General features: G+C 42.8%; 1 protein-coding gene across 2 annotated transcripts in view; it reads right to left on the bottom strand.

The window, feature by feature from the left end:
- Positions 1–16,898, bottom strand: part of Tnpo1 (transportin 1) — an 88,847-nt gene that overhangs the window by 15,349 nt on the left and 56,600 nt on the right. For both annotated transcript variants that reach the window (XM_021179911.2, XM_021179912.2), the window contains exons 7-18: positions 14,178–14,259; positions 10,996–11,118; positions 8,982–9,100; positions 8,474–8,534; positions 7,739–7,907; positions 6,185–6,337; positions 5,298–5,523; positions 3,614–3,785; positions 2,097–2,183; positions 704–811; positions 409–567; positions 241–328 (exon numbers count right to left, since the gene is read on the bottom strand). In XM_021179911.2, the coding sequence (XP_021035570.1) occupies positions 241–328; positions 409–567; positions 704–811; positions 2,097–2,183; positions 3,614–3,785; positions 5,298–5,523; positions 6,185–6,337; positions 7,739–7,907; positions 8,474–8,534; positions 8,982–9,100; positions 10,996–11,118; positions 14,178–14,259 (1,547 nt within the window). The remainder of the gene's footprint in view (positions 1–240; positions 329–408; positions 568–703; positions 812–2,096; positions 2,184–3,613; positions 3,786–5,297; positions 5,524–6,184; positions 6,338–7,738; positions 7,908–8,473; positions 8,535–8,981; positions 9,101–10,995; positions 11,119–14,177; positions 14,260–16,898) is intronic.

Consider the following 16,898-nt stretch of genomic DNA (forward strand, 5'->3'; position numbering starts at 1 on the left):
TGTATAGTCCTAGCTGTCCTGGAACTCACTTTGTAGACCAGGCTGGCCTCGAACTCAGAAATCCGCCTGCCTCTGCCTGAGTGCTGGGATTAAAGGCGTGTGCCACCACCGCCCGGCTCAGTAGATGTTAAAAGAAATGACATAGTTCCCCCAATCCTGTACAATGTGCACTTTTTTCAAATAAAATAAACAGTTAAAACAGGTAGAACACCCCACACCCAAAGCAGAAAACACTCCTACCTATACAAGGCTTAACATGCTGGAAGCACGCTTTAGTCAGGTCACCTAGCAATGCAAAAGAACTCTGCCGAACCTCGGGCATTTTATCCTATTAAGAAATAAGAAAGAATGAACTTCTTGTAACAACAAAGCAGCAGATTCCGAGTCCCCCCCCAGACACAGTCTTACCTGCATGCACTGATACATTAGTGTCAGGATGTTACTTCGGGCCACCAGCTGCTCGATGTTGCCTCCCAGGCCTTCAGCCAGGCCACTGAGTAAGTCAAGAGCCACAATCATAAAATCTTTATCTGGAGCTTCATACTGTTCTGGTTGAGCATTGTTTAGCTGAAATTAAACATATTATCTTTGTGGTTACACATTGGAAAAATGTATACATATTATTCATACCTATCTCTAAAGAAGTCTGACTGTGAGGAAAGAGAAAATAATTTAAAATAAATGTATATATAAACACACATACCATGGCTTGTGCTAGAGTCTTCTGTACTAGGTTTACACAACGCTGATATACAGGTTCACAATATGGAAGGAAGCCAGACTGCAAGGCTGTGGCAACAGATGAGAGGCACTAAAAAGAATCAAGCACACATATTAAGGTTTAGATTACAATAGAGAATATAAATGCTTTAAAGCAAGCAAAAATGTCTCACTATGAACCGGTTCTTTCAAACCTCAATCACAGTCAATTTGTCAAAATCAGAAAAAATGTAACCTCACACTGTATCAGGTATGATAAGTAGTCTAGACGTGATTTAAACTGTACAGAAGGTGAGAGGACATGTACAGGTTGGTGTGTAATAGGCATCACATGTAACCTGAGCATAAGAGCAGATTTCTGAGTTTGAGGAAGTGAGTCTGCCGGCATGTGCCTATGGTACAGTTGACGCATGACAGTTAACAGAGTAACCATAACCAATTCCTGTATAATCAGAGGCTGCTTGCTCCACAGGAAAGAACCCATCCTTGGTACTGTGAACCTAGTCAAAAGTTCATGGCTAAGGAGTCATAGATTAACACCCTTAACCTTGGACAGAGACACTTCTTGTTTTGCATTGGAAAGCAGTCAAAAGCTAAGAGTGACTTCTGAATGCTCAGCCCAGCCCCAGCTCCATGAACATCATGGAAGAGGGGTTAGGAAGATGAAGATGGAGGCTGAGGAGCACTAAATGTGGGCTTCTGGATATGACTCGGCCAATACCCTCAGGAACTCACAACGGCACAGCACCAAGCTGGTCAATATTCTAGAACAGATGGGAGGGGATTGAGAGGGCCAGCAATAGTTGGTAACTGATGGCTGCCAAACAACAGGATAATCACTTTTCTTTAGGGGTGTGGCCTCTGGTAGGCAGCTCGTACTCTAGTAGATGGCATCATACCCATGACCATACAGGAAGGCAGCATTGCTTAGAGTCAACAGGTTATTTAAGAAGAACAAAACAGAACATAACCAAGATATGGTGATGTGCGCGCTCAATCCCAGAACCTAGGAGACATAAACAGGAGGAGCTCTCTCAGTTTACATTTGCCCGGTGTACATAAGTAGTTTTAGGACACCCAGGGCTACATGTTGAGACCTTATCTCAAAATAAAACAAAGGACTTGGCAGTGGGAGGGAGGCCCACGCGCACTCTGGGCGGGTAGTGGGGTAGGTGTTGCAATGTTAGAAGTGGGAGAGATGATTTGGGTTAAACATGACCAAGATACATTATACTGTCAAAGAACAAACTGCAAAAAGCAAGTTATGTGCTATTCTGCAACGCACCAGAAACTGTTGTGAGGACTGATATTTTTACCACACACACACATACTGAATGACACTATTAGAATAACTGAGCATCAGCAGCTCAGCATACCTCAAGCAAAGGGAAAAGATCCTTGTCTTCATCCTTCAGCATGTTCCATTTCTGGATCAAAGGAGGCATTAGCATCTGGATATATTCCTGTTTACCGTAATGAAAAACAAAAAGCTTCACTATCATCTGCAAACATGTTCATTCTGAGTCTGTAAAACATCTGGAGCAATTGTGTTAAATTTTTACATTTTAAGACTTACTCTTTAATTCATATGATCCTGATTTAAAGTAATCTATGTATTTTTTTAAAAGAAAATGTGTTATCAGTAAGTACCTTAGACCATCAAGACCCACTACTTGTTCTTTTCCTTTTTCAAACAGTCTTATTGTGCAGCCCTGGCTGGCCTGGTATTCACTATGTAGTCAGAGCTGGCCCCAAAGCCATTTGCCTCTGCTTCTGCCTCTCAAGTGCTGATACTAAGTGTGCCATCAAACCCAGCATAATCCATACCTTGTTAAATCACAAGCTTTGTTTGTCTGTTTTGTTTTTCTGAGGCAGGGTTTCTCTGTACAGCCCTGGCGGTCCTAGAACTTACCCTGTAGCCTAGGCTGGCCTTGAACTCAGAAATCCACCTACGTCTGCCTCCCAAGAGTTGGAATTAAAGGAATGCAGCCATCACTGTCCAGCAATCACAAACTTTTTTTAAAAAAAAGATTTATTTATGCATTTAATGTATATGAGTGCTCTATTTGCGTTTATACCTGCATGCCAGAAGAGGGCATCAGATCACTTATAGACAGTTGTGAGCAACCATGTGGTTGCTGGGAATTCAACTCAGGATCTCTAGAAGAGCAACCATTGCTCTTAACCAGAGACATCTCTTCAGCCCAAATCACAACTTTTATTCTCAAGTGATAAACAGTTTAGGGGTGGGAAGAGCAGGCAGTGGCTTTATAATACCATCACATTAATTAAACAAAAGGTACAGGCTGTAAAACATGACCTACTCCTCAACTAACCAAACCAGCCAATATCTTGAGCATAATTTAAAACAAGAGTGAGTTACACTTACTGATAACACATTTCCTACCGTGACCACATGTCTTATCAGATAATATTCATATTCAGCAAAGACACCTGACTCTTGTTAGACTTCAAACCCTCACTCATGTTTTACACAACTAGAGACAAGACACTTCTGTACTGCTATTCAGCATTTTCAATCTGTCATTCCCATTCTCACTTTATATAGGCGACTCCTACTGCCTGGTACACTCTGAACAGGAAGTAGTGTGTGTAGATGCAGCAGCTTTGATGCCAGTGTCAATGAAATGGTGCTTACATGGAACTAAGTAAAGAAGCAAAGCCAGAGTATAAAATCTTTTTTACCCTCTTTCCTCCAGACACTTTAATTTCTGTACTAACCGCAAGTTATTTTCAAAGGTGGAAAAGCTAACTGTTCATACTTCCCGGTCTTTTTACTTTGTAATACACTATGTATTTATTGCAGTTTATTGTAATGTATTTATTGCAGTTTATTATAATGTCCCCATGGCAGTCACCCTCAGGTCCTTACTGGCTTGTTTAAATGATGTCCCACTGAATCTGCCAGTGTCCCTATGGCGTCGTACAGAATGAGCAGGTTCTTATGCTGGTATTTACTGAAGGCGAAGACGAGGGTATCGAGTATATAAGCAAGGTAAGGGACGAGCTCTGTACAAGCCTCCTCTTCTAATGTAGCGAAGGCACTACGATGAGAAAAACAAACAAACAAAACGAAAAACAATAAATGGTCTCCAGTTCGCAGATGCTTTCCCGTCACATCATATGCACCTCACTCTGCATGCTTATTTTGGTTTAAAATATTTTTCATTAAAAATTATTTACTTTATGTATAGGTGCCCGATTCTGTGTTATGTGGCACCACGTGCATACAGGAGCTCTCGACAATCATAAGCATCTAAATCCCTGAAATGGAATTACAGAGGGTGGGTTGACATGTACTGCTGGGAACTAAACCCAGGCCCTCGGCAAGAGCAGGTAAGTGTTTGTAAGCCCGAGGGTCTCATTATGTAGTTCTGGCTGGCCTTGAGCCACTTTGTAGCCCTTGTGGCTTTGAGCACAGAATGACACCTGCCTCTGTACCTAAGTTTGAGACTAAAGCTGGCACCATTACAGCTAGTAGTCTAGACTAGCCTCAAATTCGCTATGTAGTCCAGAATGACCCAGGCTGATCCTCTGTCTGTCTTGACATGACAGGCATGCATCACCGTGTCCAATCACATGGCTCTGAGGACAAAGCCCATGTTATGCATGTTAGTAAGCAGTCACTCTACAAATGGAGCCACATGCTGGCTTCAGTTTGCCTCCCTTCATTTTTTGTTTTGCTTTATATTTGTTTTTGATTTGGGTTTCTATGTGTAGCCTTGGGTGTCCTGGAACTTGCTCCACAGACCAGGCTGGCCTCAAATTTAGAGATCTGCTTACAAAGGCATGTGCCCCCACTGCTTGGCTCCTCCTTTCTTAATATGCTACAGTGGTGAGATCTGAAGCTATTAAGGCTCTGGTCCCTGTATTTACTCATCCAACACATTTATTTGGTGCTTACTATTCACATAGTCAGGGTGCTAGGAATGTAGCAAGCAAGTCTAAGTTCTAGAACACAGGGTTAAAAACAAAAGCCAGAGCTGGGAAGGCACTTGGTAAACTAGCCCAGTCTAACAGGCAACTCCTAGGCTAATGAAAGATCCTGTCTCAAACATACACACGTGCACACACATGCACACGTACACACACACACACAGGAGTACTTAGTCAATGGTGAGCTAGGATGGCACTAAAGGTCTGATCCCTAGATAAACAAAAAGGTCAATGGTAAAAGCAGTTCGAAGAATTAGGAATTTAATGGCAGTTCCCACCTTCTTCCCCTGCTCCCAGAAACAGAAACCAGTAGGAATGAAAACAAGCAATTCTGATGTGAGCAGAGCCCAACCACTGGTACTGACTCAGGAGGTGCAGAGCACCATTGAGGATGTGTCAAAAGTCTGCAGGCCATTCTATCTCAAAGTTAAGCTAGTGGATAAGTATCTAAAATGTTGTTATCCCTTTGAGAATCCACCAAGAAAGCAAAGGTTTACATCCCATTTTGTTTAGTAAAACTAAATTTCCATCATAACTGCAGTATTTTGTGGTATAAAAATCTGCTGGTTTAAAACCAGGCTCTCATGTTCATAACAAACAGTGCTACGAATCTGCCCTACCTGCAAGCAGCTTCTTGTACTCTCTTGTTGCTATCCAGGATACGCTTCAGCAGTTCTGTCATTAATGGCTTCAGGTATGTATCTGGTGGCTGGCTGACTACCCAGTGTGCATAGCGGCTAAGAGTCCAGCAGGTGATGGAACGCACAAGAGCCTTTTTATCAGAAAGGCACTGAATAAGGTGAGGTATGAGCTCGGGCAGGTATGGAATCATGCCTTGCATACAACCTAGGAAAGAACAGCAATTTTTCAAAACGTGCTATACTCAACTGTATATAGAAAGGACACAGCATCCATTAAGAAACATTTAGTATATTTCCAGGGCTACAAATAAAAAAGTTGATACTAAACTATTAAAAAAATAACAAATCAGACTTAATTGTTCCTAGGTGTCTTAGAGGAGGTTAAGATTTCATTTAATTTTTTTTCATGAAATTTCTGGTTTTTAAAGCACCTATAAATATTTTGAGACAATGTTTATAGTGAAGACAGGACATCAAAATAATGATGACATTCTTGTGTTATCAAGTTTCTAGATTTACCTGAGGAATAAAGTGATTTTAAGAGAAATAGCTTTCAAACATCAGATTTCTCTTAGTTTCATTTACTATAACAAAAGCACCCAAAGAAAGTATGGCTGAGACAGCTGGGGTCAGAAGAAGCCTGTGACTTATACCCAGGAGAAGCTGCCCTTAAGGTGGCTTCTGAGCTCAGTCACCTCTTTCAACCGTGTGACAGGTCAATCTGTCACATCATCTGGCATTGCAAGCAGAGCCAGGAAGCGTGTGAATTTAGGGACAAGTCTCAGCCTACTCGGGTCACAATTCCTCACAGCAGCCTAGGCCTTACTAATATCTATCAAAAACCTTGAAATTCAAACTGGACGTACCTTCAGCAATTGCTCCTAAAACCAAGATGCCAGATTCTTTCACAACCCATTCATGATGGAAAAGCAATTCTTTCAAAAGTGGCAAAATGTGCGGCAAAAGCTCATCACGATAAACATTTGCGAGAACATCGAGAGCAGCAGCAGAACATTTTCCTGAGAACATGAATATTGCGACAGCATTAGCCAATTTATTAAAATACTTCTTTCTGCACTTGATTACAGAATTCTTCTATCTTTGTGGGAAAAATACAATGGTCTATTAAACCCAATGCTTCTAGAAGACCATGGTTATTGTTAAAATTCTGTGGCAAAATGTGCTCACTTTAAGCAAACAGATAAGAGGTCATACTTAAGACTGAGTTCTACCCGGGGCCAGGACTGTAGAAGCATATGTTTTCAACCCCAGAACTTGGGGAAAATCTCTCAGAAGCCAGCCTGCTTGACACTGAGTTCCAGGTCAGTCAGGGCTACATGATACCCTGTCTCAAAAACAAAACAAACAAACAAACAAAACACCAACTCAGTTTTATTCAACAGTTCCAACAGCAGATAACTTGGGAATCAAGTATATCCTTTCTTATTTGGAAGGTAACCAAGTATAAATTAAAAGTAATTACCATATAAAATAGAAATAAAATATGCCAGAAAAATTCTTTACAAAGGATTATATATAAGATAGCTAAGATTTCATTAACAAGGATATAAAGTATAAACTTTTTCCAATGTGAACTAGATATAGCAAAGACTTGATCAAACTTTTTTTTTTTTTTTTTTGGTTTTTCGAGACAGGGTTTCTCTGTGTAGCCCTGGCCGTCCTGGAACTCACTTTGTAGACCAGGCTGGCCTTGAACTCAGAAATCCGCCTGCCTCTGCCTCCCGAGTGCAGGGATTAAAGGCGTGTGGCACCATGCCCCGGCTTGAGAACCTCCCTATTCTTAATGGTAATTATATCAAGCACACAAAAACTGTTGGGAAAACAGGAAAAAGCCTTTTTAGGAAGGCAATGATGTGCAGGGTACAGTAATAGTGCATAGCAGTAATATACGTACTCAGCAAGCTAAAGGCAAATGGACTGACACAATTCAGGTCAGCCTGGTCTAGACAGTGAGATCCAGACCATCCAGGGTTAGACAGTAAACTGGAATAATCCAACCAACAAGGCAAATGTGATGATTATTTATTACAACAACATGCTATAAGGGAAATAAAAACCAAGGATCCCTAGTCATATTCATCAGTGACAACAGGACAAGAGACACGAACGTGAGAAACACTGATGCTGCCCCATGGAGAACACGCTGTGGGCAGAGTGCCATCACCCAGCAGCCTTGTACTGGATACATTTGCCAACAGACCACAAGGAAACCCACACCTCAGCACCTCAAGCTTCATGGACCATTACTCCCCACACCAAAATGGGAAACATCACCCAAGTATGTACCAACTGACATAGGAAAGAACTATGGACACAAGCTACAAAACGGATACGCCTTAAAAACATCACACTAAGTCAAGAGCTGGTCAGGCGCAGCCAAGCAGTGAAGCCTCACTTACTCAGGTTCCAGTCAGAAATCGTGTCATCATCATCAATTTCATCCTCGTCATCTTCTTCCTCCTCAATCCCGTCCTCCTCGTGCTGCTGAGCCACTGTCCTGGAGCGATGAAACCGTGGCCGTATATCCTGCTCACTGTCCGGGATGGTCTCATCTTCCTCAACATCACCCTGTTGTTAGACAGAAACCGTCAGTGGCTGTTCTCCTTTAAGTTATTAACGCCAATGTAAGTAAAGGAACCGGAACATGATATGGGTTGAGTCCCGCATGGGATTGATTCTGGGGTGTATTTCCTGCGTGAGAACTACTCCCCTGCTGCAGTCACCAGGTCCCTGTGAAAGGGACAATGGAGCATATGACACTTGCTGAGTTAGCAGGCCCTGTCAACTATGACTTGGTGCAGTAAGAGTACCCTGAATCAAACTCAGTGTATTTAAAATAAACCCCAGAGAGAAGAAGATGGACTTAAAGAAAACAAACTACAAGCAACAACCCCCAAAACTCCAAACAGTTGTCGTCAAAGAAAATAAAGGAAACCCCAAAATCTCTGTCAATTAAGGCATGAGTTATTGCCATGAAAACTCATCATGCTTGTCCATCATCTCTGAACGTTTGTAGCCTATTACATGTGACAGGGAGTCTACATAAGGTCTAACCTAAATAAGCATTCTACTGATCAAATTCAAAGCTTTATTACCAATATAAATATTATCCTCTCAGAGAATGGTCTCCTTACCTTAAGCAGGATAATATCTATATCTGAGTACTTCATGCCATTCACTAACACAGGAATCAACCTAGAAAGAATTCATGAAACATAGATCTAAATACTGATAGTTTTAAGTTGTCTTTAACAACCTTATCTATACTATATATTAATTAAACCAAGAGGCAATATGGTCTTTCAGCATGTCCAGTGCTACATCACTGCCCCCTCCTTGCCTAATAACTCAAGGAATACAATCAGGGTAAGTTTAAGAAACTTGGGCCAGCCAGTCTCACAAGGCTCAAAAACGTTCCAAAATGGAAGACCAATAGTAACTAAACACTGCAATTATGCTTCTGTCTGGCTAGGGCTTCAGGACAGTGTCTGGCTCCTGTGCATCAGCCCCCACAGGAAATCCTGAAAGTCTGCTGATAGTAATAATGAAGCGACTTCTTTAGAAACCTCTCTATGGTGTGAGGATGCCCGCTGAGAGTCTGAGTGTGCTGAGGGCAAGCAGCACTCTGTGCAGGACACTTACTTTGGTAGATGCCTTACAAGTACATCTTTGCATATTGGCTGTTCAGCCAAAGTCAGCCAGAATTCACAGGCCTCCAGAGCTACGTTCTCATCTTGGTCTTGGGTTCTCTGCAGCATGTACTGTGAAGAGAATCCATACTGTTCATCAGCTTCACCTGGACAGTGAATAATAACGTAGTCCTGACACCTTACACTGAAAACCATGACTTCCAACAGGTGCTGCCCCCTCTCTTTTAAAGCTCCCTATGTGCCTCTAAAACAAGGTTAAAATTTAAGAGCCACTGCTTAAGAATGAAGTTTTTATTTGTATGCATTATTGATCTACTTTTGTGCAGGGGCATAAAAAGAAACTGCTGTATTTTCTGACATATCGATATTAATCAGAGAAAATAAAAAATAACTCCACATATCTTCCTTAAAATAAAGAATTTATAAATAACAAGCTGTCTCTTGTAGACAGACTTTTTCTGTATTTTAAATTGATATGAGTCAATCAGTTTAATTGGGAAAGGCATCAGACTCCCCCCCCCCCCCCCGCCCCGTTTTTGTCTTCTGCAGACAGGGTCTCAGCATGAATCCCAGGTTGGCCAGAGTTCACCATGTAACCCATCTGGTTTCACACTTAAGATCCTCCTTCTGTCTCCAAAGTGCTGGAGCTACAGGTATGCACCACTACTCCTAGTTCTAACATTCCCTAAGTACAATTTGTAGTTTCAACAGGTGTCTTATCATGACGTCTGAACATACCAAGCTGAATTCACTCCCGAAATTTCCCATTATCCCTGGGACTAGAATCAAAGTCAATTGATGTATTTTTAGTACACTCTCTCTTTTGGACTGAAACACACTGCATGGCAAATATGGAAACAGTCACAGGCCCGCTCTACTACTTGTCAAATACTATTTGAGTACTGCTAATAAAGTATTACATATATTATAAAATCAGGATGCCTAGGCGTGGCCTCCACCAAGTGATAAAATGTTAAACTTTCTAATTAGCTTCAAACAAGCAGCTATGAGACTCTGAACGCTGGAAATGGAGCCCTCAACTGCTAACCCCTGAACACCCCGGGTGCTCCAGAGTCTACCATACTGTAACTCCATTTCTAAGAGACCCACTCTCATCACACAGCACACAAGTGAGGCTAACAACACTGCTTAAAGCACCTGGAAAGCCATATAATAAACAAGTAGGACTCTTATTCAGCACCATGAAATCAGATGGTAGAGCTTGACTCTAGTGGTACTAAATGGAGCCTAAATAACTGCTTCCCTCCTCTATCTTCCAAGGTCTTCACTTAAACAAGTGCAACTGCTATGTTTCCTAGTGACTTGACTTCAACTAGACAAGAACAGAAAAACCTTTACCATCTACTTGGGTTGTTGAACCCTCCAGGGTCTCTCTGTGCAGTCCCTGCAGCCCTGGACCTCGCTCTATAGACCGGGCTGGCCTGCCTCTGCCTCTCTAGTGCTGGGATGAAGGTTGTGCTGCTCCCCCACCACCTTGCCAATGCCCTTCTTAGAAACCTCAACCTTCTGGTAAGTAACAAAATCAGGCAAATCATATCGATAATGAAACTACAAACGGATAGATTCCAATTTAATTTTATAACAATCCAAGAATACATCACCCAATACCCCCCAAATACCTGTACCTCGACATACTATCTTTAATGAGAATTTCCTAGTTATGATGAGCAAACTTAGTCTCTATGTTTAAATAATTCCTCCACCGGGCAGTGGTGGCGCACGCCTTTAATCCCAGCACTTGGGAGGCAGAGGCAGGCGGATTTCTGAGTTCGAGGCCACTCTGGTCTACAGAGTGAGTTCCAGAACAGCCAGGGCTACACAGAGAAGCCCTGTGTTGAAAACCAAAACCAAAACCAAAACCAAAACCAAAAAACAAAAAAAACCCTTATATCTCACAAAAGAAAAAAAAACGACCAAAAGGATTTACAATTTAAAAACCACCATATCTATTTTGTGTCTTCCCTCAAAGGGAATGCTTTGGTTACCTCGACTATGTTGTGCATATGAGGAAGCAGGCGGTCCATCCGGACTTCAAGCAGCATCACAAGCGCCCGGCACACGTTCTTCCTCACCTCTGCTTCCTCGTCGCCAGCCAGTGCAAAGAGGTTCTGTTGTACAAGAGACACAGTTTCCCTCCTAGTTAGACCATAATTTCTATTTTCTCCTTTTTGATTTTGTGAGAAAAGGTCTCTTTGTGTACTGCTGGCTAACCTGGAACTCCTTTGTGCACATACACGTCTTGGGGCTGCACCCAGTACGAGTGCCCACAGAGGCCAAGAGGGTGTCAGTCCTTGGAGTTGGGAGTTGAAGGTGGTTATGTATCGTCTGGTGTGGGTGCTGGCTGGGAATGAACTCAGGTTCTCTAGATGAGTGGTACTTCCTCATTAAGCCATCTCTCCAGGCCTAAAACACCATTCTTAATGACAGCCAGGCTTTGTGTGCAGGGTATAGGCATGTAAGTGACGCAGGTAAGTAAGTACATGTGTGTGCGCGGAGTGTGTGCACGGAGACCAGAGGTATCCCACAGCCAATCTATTCTACTACTATACCACCACCACCACCACCACCACCACCACCACCACCACCACCCGAAGCCTCACAATTCTTGACATTTGCTGGTTATCAAGCTGAAGGGATTTCCCCTCCTTTAACTGACCCCAGTGCTGGCGTTATAGGCACACAATGCCATGCTTGGCTGTTTATGTTGAGTGCTAGGAATCAATCTGAGTTAAAGTCACATTACAGACTGAGCCATCTTCTCAGCTGTTCCGCTGTACTATAAAATAATTTTTTTTTTTTTTGGATTGCTGTATGTGCAGTCCTAGCTGTCTGAAAGCTGAGGCAGAAGTTCCAGGACAGCCTAAGCTACAGATCCGGTTTCAAAGAACCAACCCACAAGCTAATTAAACAAACTAATGGCACTGCATCATCCGGGTCTAAGTGTTCACTTCCCTATTGGAGCAGCAGAGGGAGCAGGAGAACAACCCAAGCCTAAATCGCTGCTATTCACCAAGTCAACTACCTACCTACTAGGAGAGAGGAAAGTGAACAATAACTACGGTAACCACTCCTGTGCTGATGCTTATAAACTCCTCTAGAAGGTTAATAAGTGGGAGCATTAGACAACAGAATAGTATATCCAACTGTCACAGCCCAAGATACTATATCATTCATTTCATAGATTAATAATTAGCAAGGGTTAAAAATGTGCCAGCTGGTAAAGGAATTGAAACTAGCCTGCATGGAATCTTAGGTCCACACTGATAATTTTTGACTATAACAAGTTTTCACTAAGACCAAGCCACCTTTAGGATGGACACAGAAGCTGGTGCCCTCTGGTTGTCCTGAGAGATCAAGAGTTCAAGGCCACTCTAGGATAGACACTAAAGCGAGAGAGAGTCGACTCAGATAGTGAGCAGGTGTGCTGTGTCCAAAGCCTAACAACCTGAGATTTACCCCTAGCATTCAGCTGTTGAGAAAACAAAACAAAACAACCTGATGTAGTGACACTCATTTGCAATGCCAGCAACTCCTAAAGTGAGCTGGGCTGTAGACAGAGACGGCGGCCAGGAAGCCCGGAGGGAGGCCTGACAGCCTGTAGTCTATAGCACAGTAGCAGAAACAGGAAACTCAGTCTCAGCAAGGCAGGAGTGAACTGACAATTGTCCCATGACTTGTGCACTCGCCACTTCTCACAAATCCTTAAACACGATGGGTGGGGCTGGGTGGGGCTGGGCGGGGCTGGGTGGGGCGGACAGGCGGAGGCAGGAAGATCCAGGAAGTAAGAGGCCAGCCTGGTCCACAAAGTGAATTCAGAAAGAAGCTGTTGAGAAAATTAAGATGACTCCATCCCTTCTTAGAATTTCAGCTTTTCTACTTGCTGCAATCAGGAAGAGGTTCTGAAAAGAAACTGTTCTGCTTATGGACTGTGGCCAGATTATTATTTTTAAAATAGATTTATTTATTTATTTTATGCATGTGAGTGCACTGTAGCTGTGCAGATGGCTGGGATCCTTCATGTGATTGTTGGGGATTTTATTTAGAACTTCTGCTCACTCTGGTTGGCTCTGCTTGCTCCGGCCCAAAGATCTATTTATTATTATAAATAAGTACACTGTAGCTGTCTTCAGACACACCAGAAGAGGGCATCAGATTTCATTACAGATGGTTGGTTGTGAGCCACCCTGTGGTTGCTGGGATTTGAATTCAGAACCTCTCGAAGAGCAGGCAGTGCTCATAACCACCGAGCCATCTCTCAAGCCCCATGGCCAGATCTTATGATCTTAGTCTCTTTCACTAATCTATTATTATTATTCATCCCTGTAGCGGCAGGCCCCCCCATCCTGCCCTCACAAATCCCTCCCCCCATTACCCACTTCCCTTCTCCTCAGAGAAAGGGAATCTCCTCCTTGGGTACCCACCTGCCCCCAGGGACATCAAGTGGCAGCATGATCTTCTCCCACTGAGGCCTGACTCAGTCCAACTAGGGGAAGGGGATCCAATGGCTGGCAACAGAGTCAGAGACAGCCACTCTACTTCCAATTGTTAGGGGACCCACATAAAGACCAACCTGCACATCTGCTACCAGTATGTAAGGGCCTAGGTCCAGCCCCTGAATGCTCTCTGGTTGGTGGTTCAGTCTGTGAGCCCCCATGAGCATGACCTTATTCTTCTGCAGTTATGCCACTAAGACAGTATTTAGTATTTAAGAGCTAATAGTTTTCTTGAGTCCTCCCCTCTATATTTATAATATAAATCAATAGAAAAACAGAAAGTTATTCCTAAATGGTCTGGCCTGTATACTGAGGCCATTTAAGACCACCATGCAATGGCAGTTAACAGTCAGGTCAACATTATGTAGCTGTTCTTTTAGTATGTACCTTTGGATTGTTACAGGCCAACTTCATCCAATCTTACTAAATATTTTGTGTTTGCTTGCTTCAAACGTTACTCATGGTCTAGGAAAACCGTGCATGTACAAACTGAATGGTATATTGAGGAAGACTTCTAAACAGTCAAACTAGGAGGCAGAACCACATATATTCACTCCATAACCCATATTGGTATCACATTTCCAATGTTCTAGCACATAAAGAATGCTTTTATTTTCAGCTAGGAAAATCTAGTAACATTGTATCCAATTTGTCCCAGCTTGGGGCAGTCTTACCTCAATGAAGGAATCGATGTGCAGCATGAGTGCCTGGGTCCGACTGATGATGAACTGATTGACACATGCAACAGCGTGAGACCTAGAACCCAAGGCATACATCAGCATACGCTTATTGTTGTTACAACAAAAGGTGCATCTCTAGAGATACTATGGTGTCTGTAGAATCTGTAGAACACCAAGGACTCCGGAAGCAGGAACTGCAGTTGTGGAGCAGCACAGCTCCACAGCATCTAAAAACAACAGCAGAATAGTGCTGGCGTGTAGCCATTCACTTTGATTTTATTAATTTTGAGTAAGACCTGCGTGATATTATACAAATGGCACTTACTCAAATAATATAGATTTTTTTCTGTGCAGTTTCTTTTCTGTAGAACAAAATACTTTGAAGAGAAACTATGTGCTCTCTTTAGAAACATCTGAACATTTAGTAAGTGCAGAGCAAACTTAAGCACAGTCGAACCCATTTCCATTCCAATTCCCATTATGGAATGCTTGTGTGGTGTAGGCCAGATAAGATTTAGTCTGTCTTTAACCCACACGTTTAGTGGATAGAACTTTTCATCGTTTCCATTACCACACTAACAAGCCGGGTAGCCAGCCTTGCAGTGATCATTCTGTTCTTATCAGCAGCTCCACACCACCGCAACTTTCTTCTGCATTGAGATGTACCAGAAAATAACTTTAAAGTTAGCACCCTGAAAGTCCCCAGTGTCTACGGCTCTCTGTGCAGTGCAGCAGTCACCCCCATTACCTTTTATGAGCCATGTCTTAAATGAATGTGATTTGCTAACCCTCAAAAGCTCCTGTTCAAGAGCACCTAGAACCCAGGTGACACTGTGGTCCCTAAACAAGGGCAGAGGAACTGCATTACACGGAGTTTACACTGACAGGGGAGATTTTTAAATCAAAGTTCCCAAGATCTGGGATCAAAAGTGTCTGCCATCATGCCTGGCAAAACAGATTATTTTAATGACTGCATTAGTTTGGTAATTTGAATAAGAATGGCCTCTATAGGCTGATATATTTGAGCCTAAGATGCTTAGTCACCAGGAAGTGGAACTGTCTGAAAGAAGTATTAGAAGTGTCGCCCTATTGGAGTGGGAGTGGCCTTGTTGGAGAGCGTGTCACTAGGGGTGAAGTCTGACTCTTTCTGCCTGTGTATCAGGACATACTGCCCTTCTGCCCCTGCCTGCATGCGTCTTGCCATGACAAGGACTAAGCCTCTGAAACTGTAAACAAGCCCCAAGTTAACCGCTTTAATTGATTTAACCTTTATGAGAGTGACCTAGAGGTTGGTTTCTCTTCACCACGGCAATAGCCTAAGAAAGACTAGGGAGAAACATGCTATTTAAATGGAAGATTGACCTCCAGAGCAGCAACAGTTCTCAACCTTTGGGTTGAGACCCCTTTGGAGGTCAAACAACCCTTTCATGGTGTTGTTTGTTTTTTTAAAATCACGTGTATTTGTATGTGTTTGTGCAAGTTACTGAAGGGGTCCTTGGAGTGGCCCATACAGGTGATTTTTAAAAAACTGGGGTGTCATATCTTTTTGTCTGTTTGAGACAGGTTTTCTCTGAGTATCCCTTACTGTCTTAGAACTAGTTCTGTAAATCAGGCTGGCTTCGAACTTGGGAGATCCACCTGACTCTGCTTCCAGAGTGCTGGGATTAAATGCATGAGCCACCACCATTCACTCAAGTTTTCACATCTTAAGAGGTGGCTGTGACCCACAGTATAAGGTCCTGGGAACTTAGCTCAGGGCCTCTGAAACAGTACACGCTGACCATCTCTCTATCACCGCACGATGCGGTCATCTTTGCAATTTTTATTTATTCGTTTTTGGGTTGTGTTTTTTTTTTTTTTTTTTAAAATTAGGGTTCTTTATACATCCTTGCTATCTTGGAACTCACTATGTCATTATGTAGACCTATTCCTTGGCCTTCAACCCGGAGATCTGCCCGCCTGCCTCTTTGAATGCTGGGATTAAAGGCAGCACTGCCACGCCCACCTTCTATATTTGAAAAGCTTTTCTTAGCTTTATTCCCCTTCTTACTTGCATCTTATTCTGGTCACATATTTCCTCATTATTGAAGAATCCTTTTATCTTTGAACTGCCTGTTCTCTCTTCCCCTTTACAATCTCCTTGATCTTCCTTTCCACCTCCTTAGCGCGTCTTCCCTGTGTGCCTTCCTCCTCCTTTCATCTGACCCGCTTACCATTTCCACATTTACTCTAGATTTTCAGTTGCATGGCACTGAGTAGAATGCCCACTGACTCAGACCCTGTGCCTCTCATGCACCGTTTGCCACAATTGCTGCTGCTGTAACGCTTTATTTGCTCCTCAAGAAGTGGAACTGGGAATTAAGTGAGCCCACCAAAGTAGGCTGCTTCCCAATAAGATCCCTAAATAAAGAGGAAGAGGTATCCAAACCAAGAGTTGCAAACTGCAACACAGAAACCAACGAGTGTGAAGGGCCCAGGTCACAGACTCCCTCCAGGATCTTAACTACACCCACAGCTCCAGGTTTAACAGCAAAAAATGATCAATGTCCTCAAAAAGGACAGAGACAAACAGATCAATTAGGGAAGAAATCAAGGCACCAACTAAAGGAAAGGCAGAAGCACAGTGGAGAAAGTTGACAAAATGGATGAAAACCTCAGCCAAAAGAGCAAAGTGAGAGGAATTCAGTTAAGCAAATTGAGATTTTGGGGGGGGGG

The sequence above is a fragment of the Mus caroli genome, chromosome 13, assembly GCF_900094665.2.
Source record: "Mus caroli chromosome 13, CAROLI_EIJ_v1.1, whole genome shotgun sequence".
Classification (NCBI taxonomy): domain Eukaryota; kingdom Metazoa; phylum Chordata; class Mammalia; order Rodentia; family Muridae; genus Mus; species Mus caroli.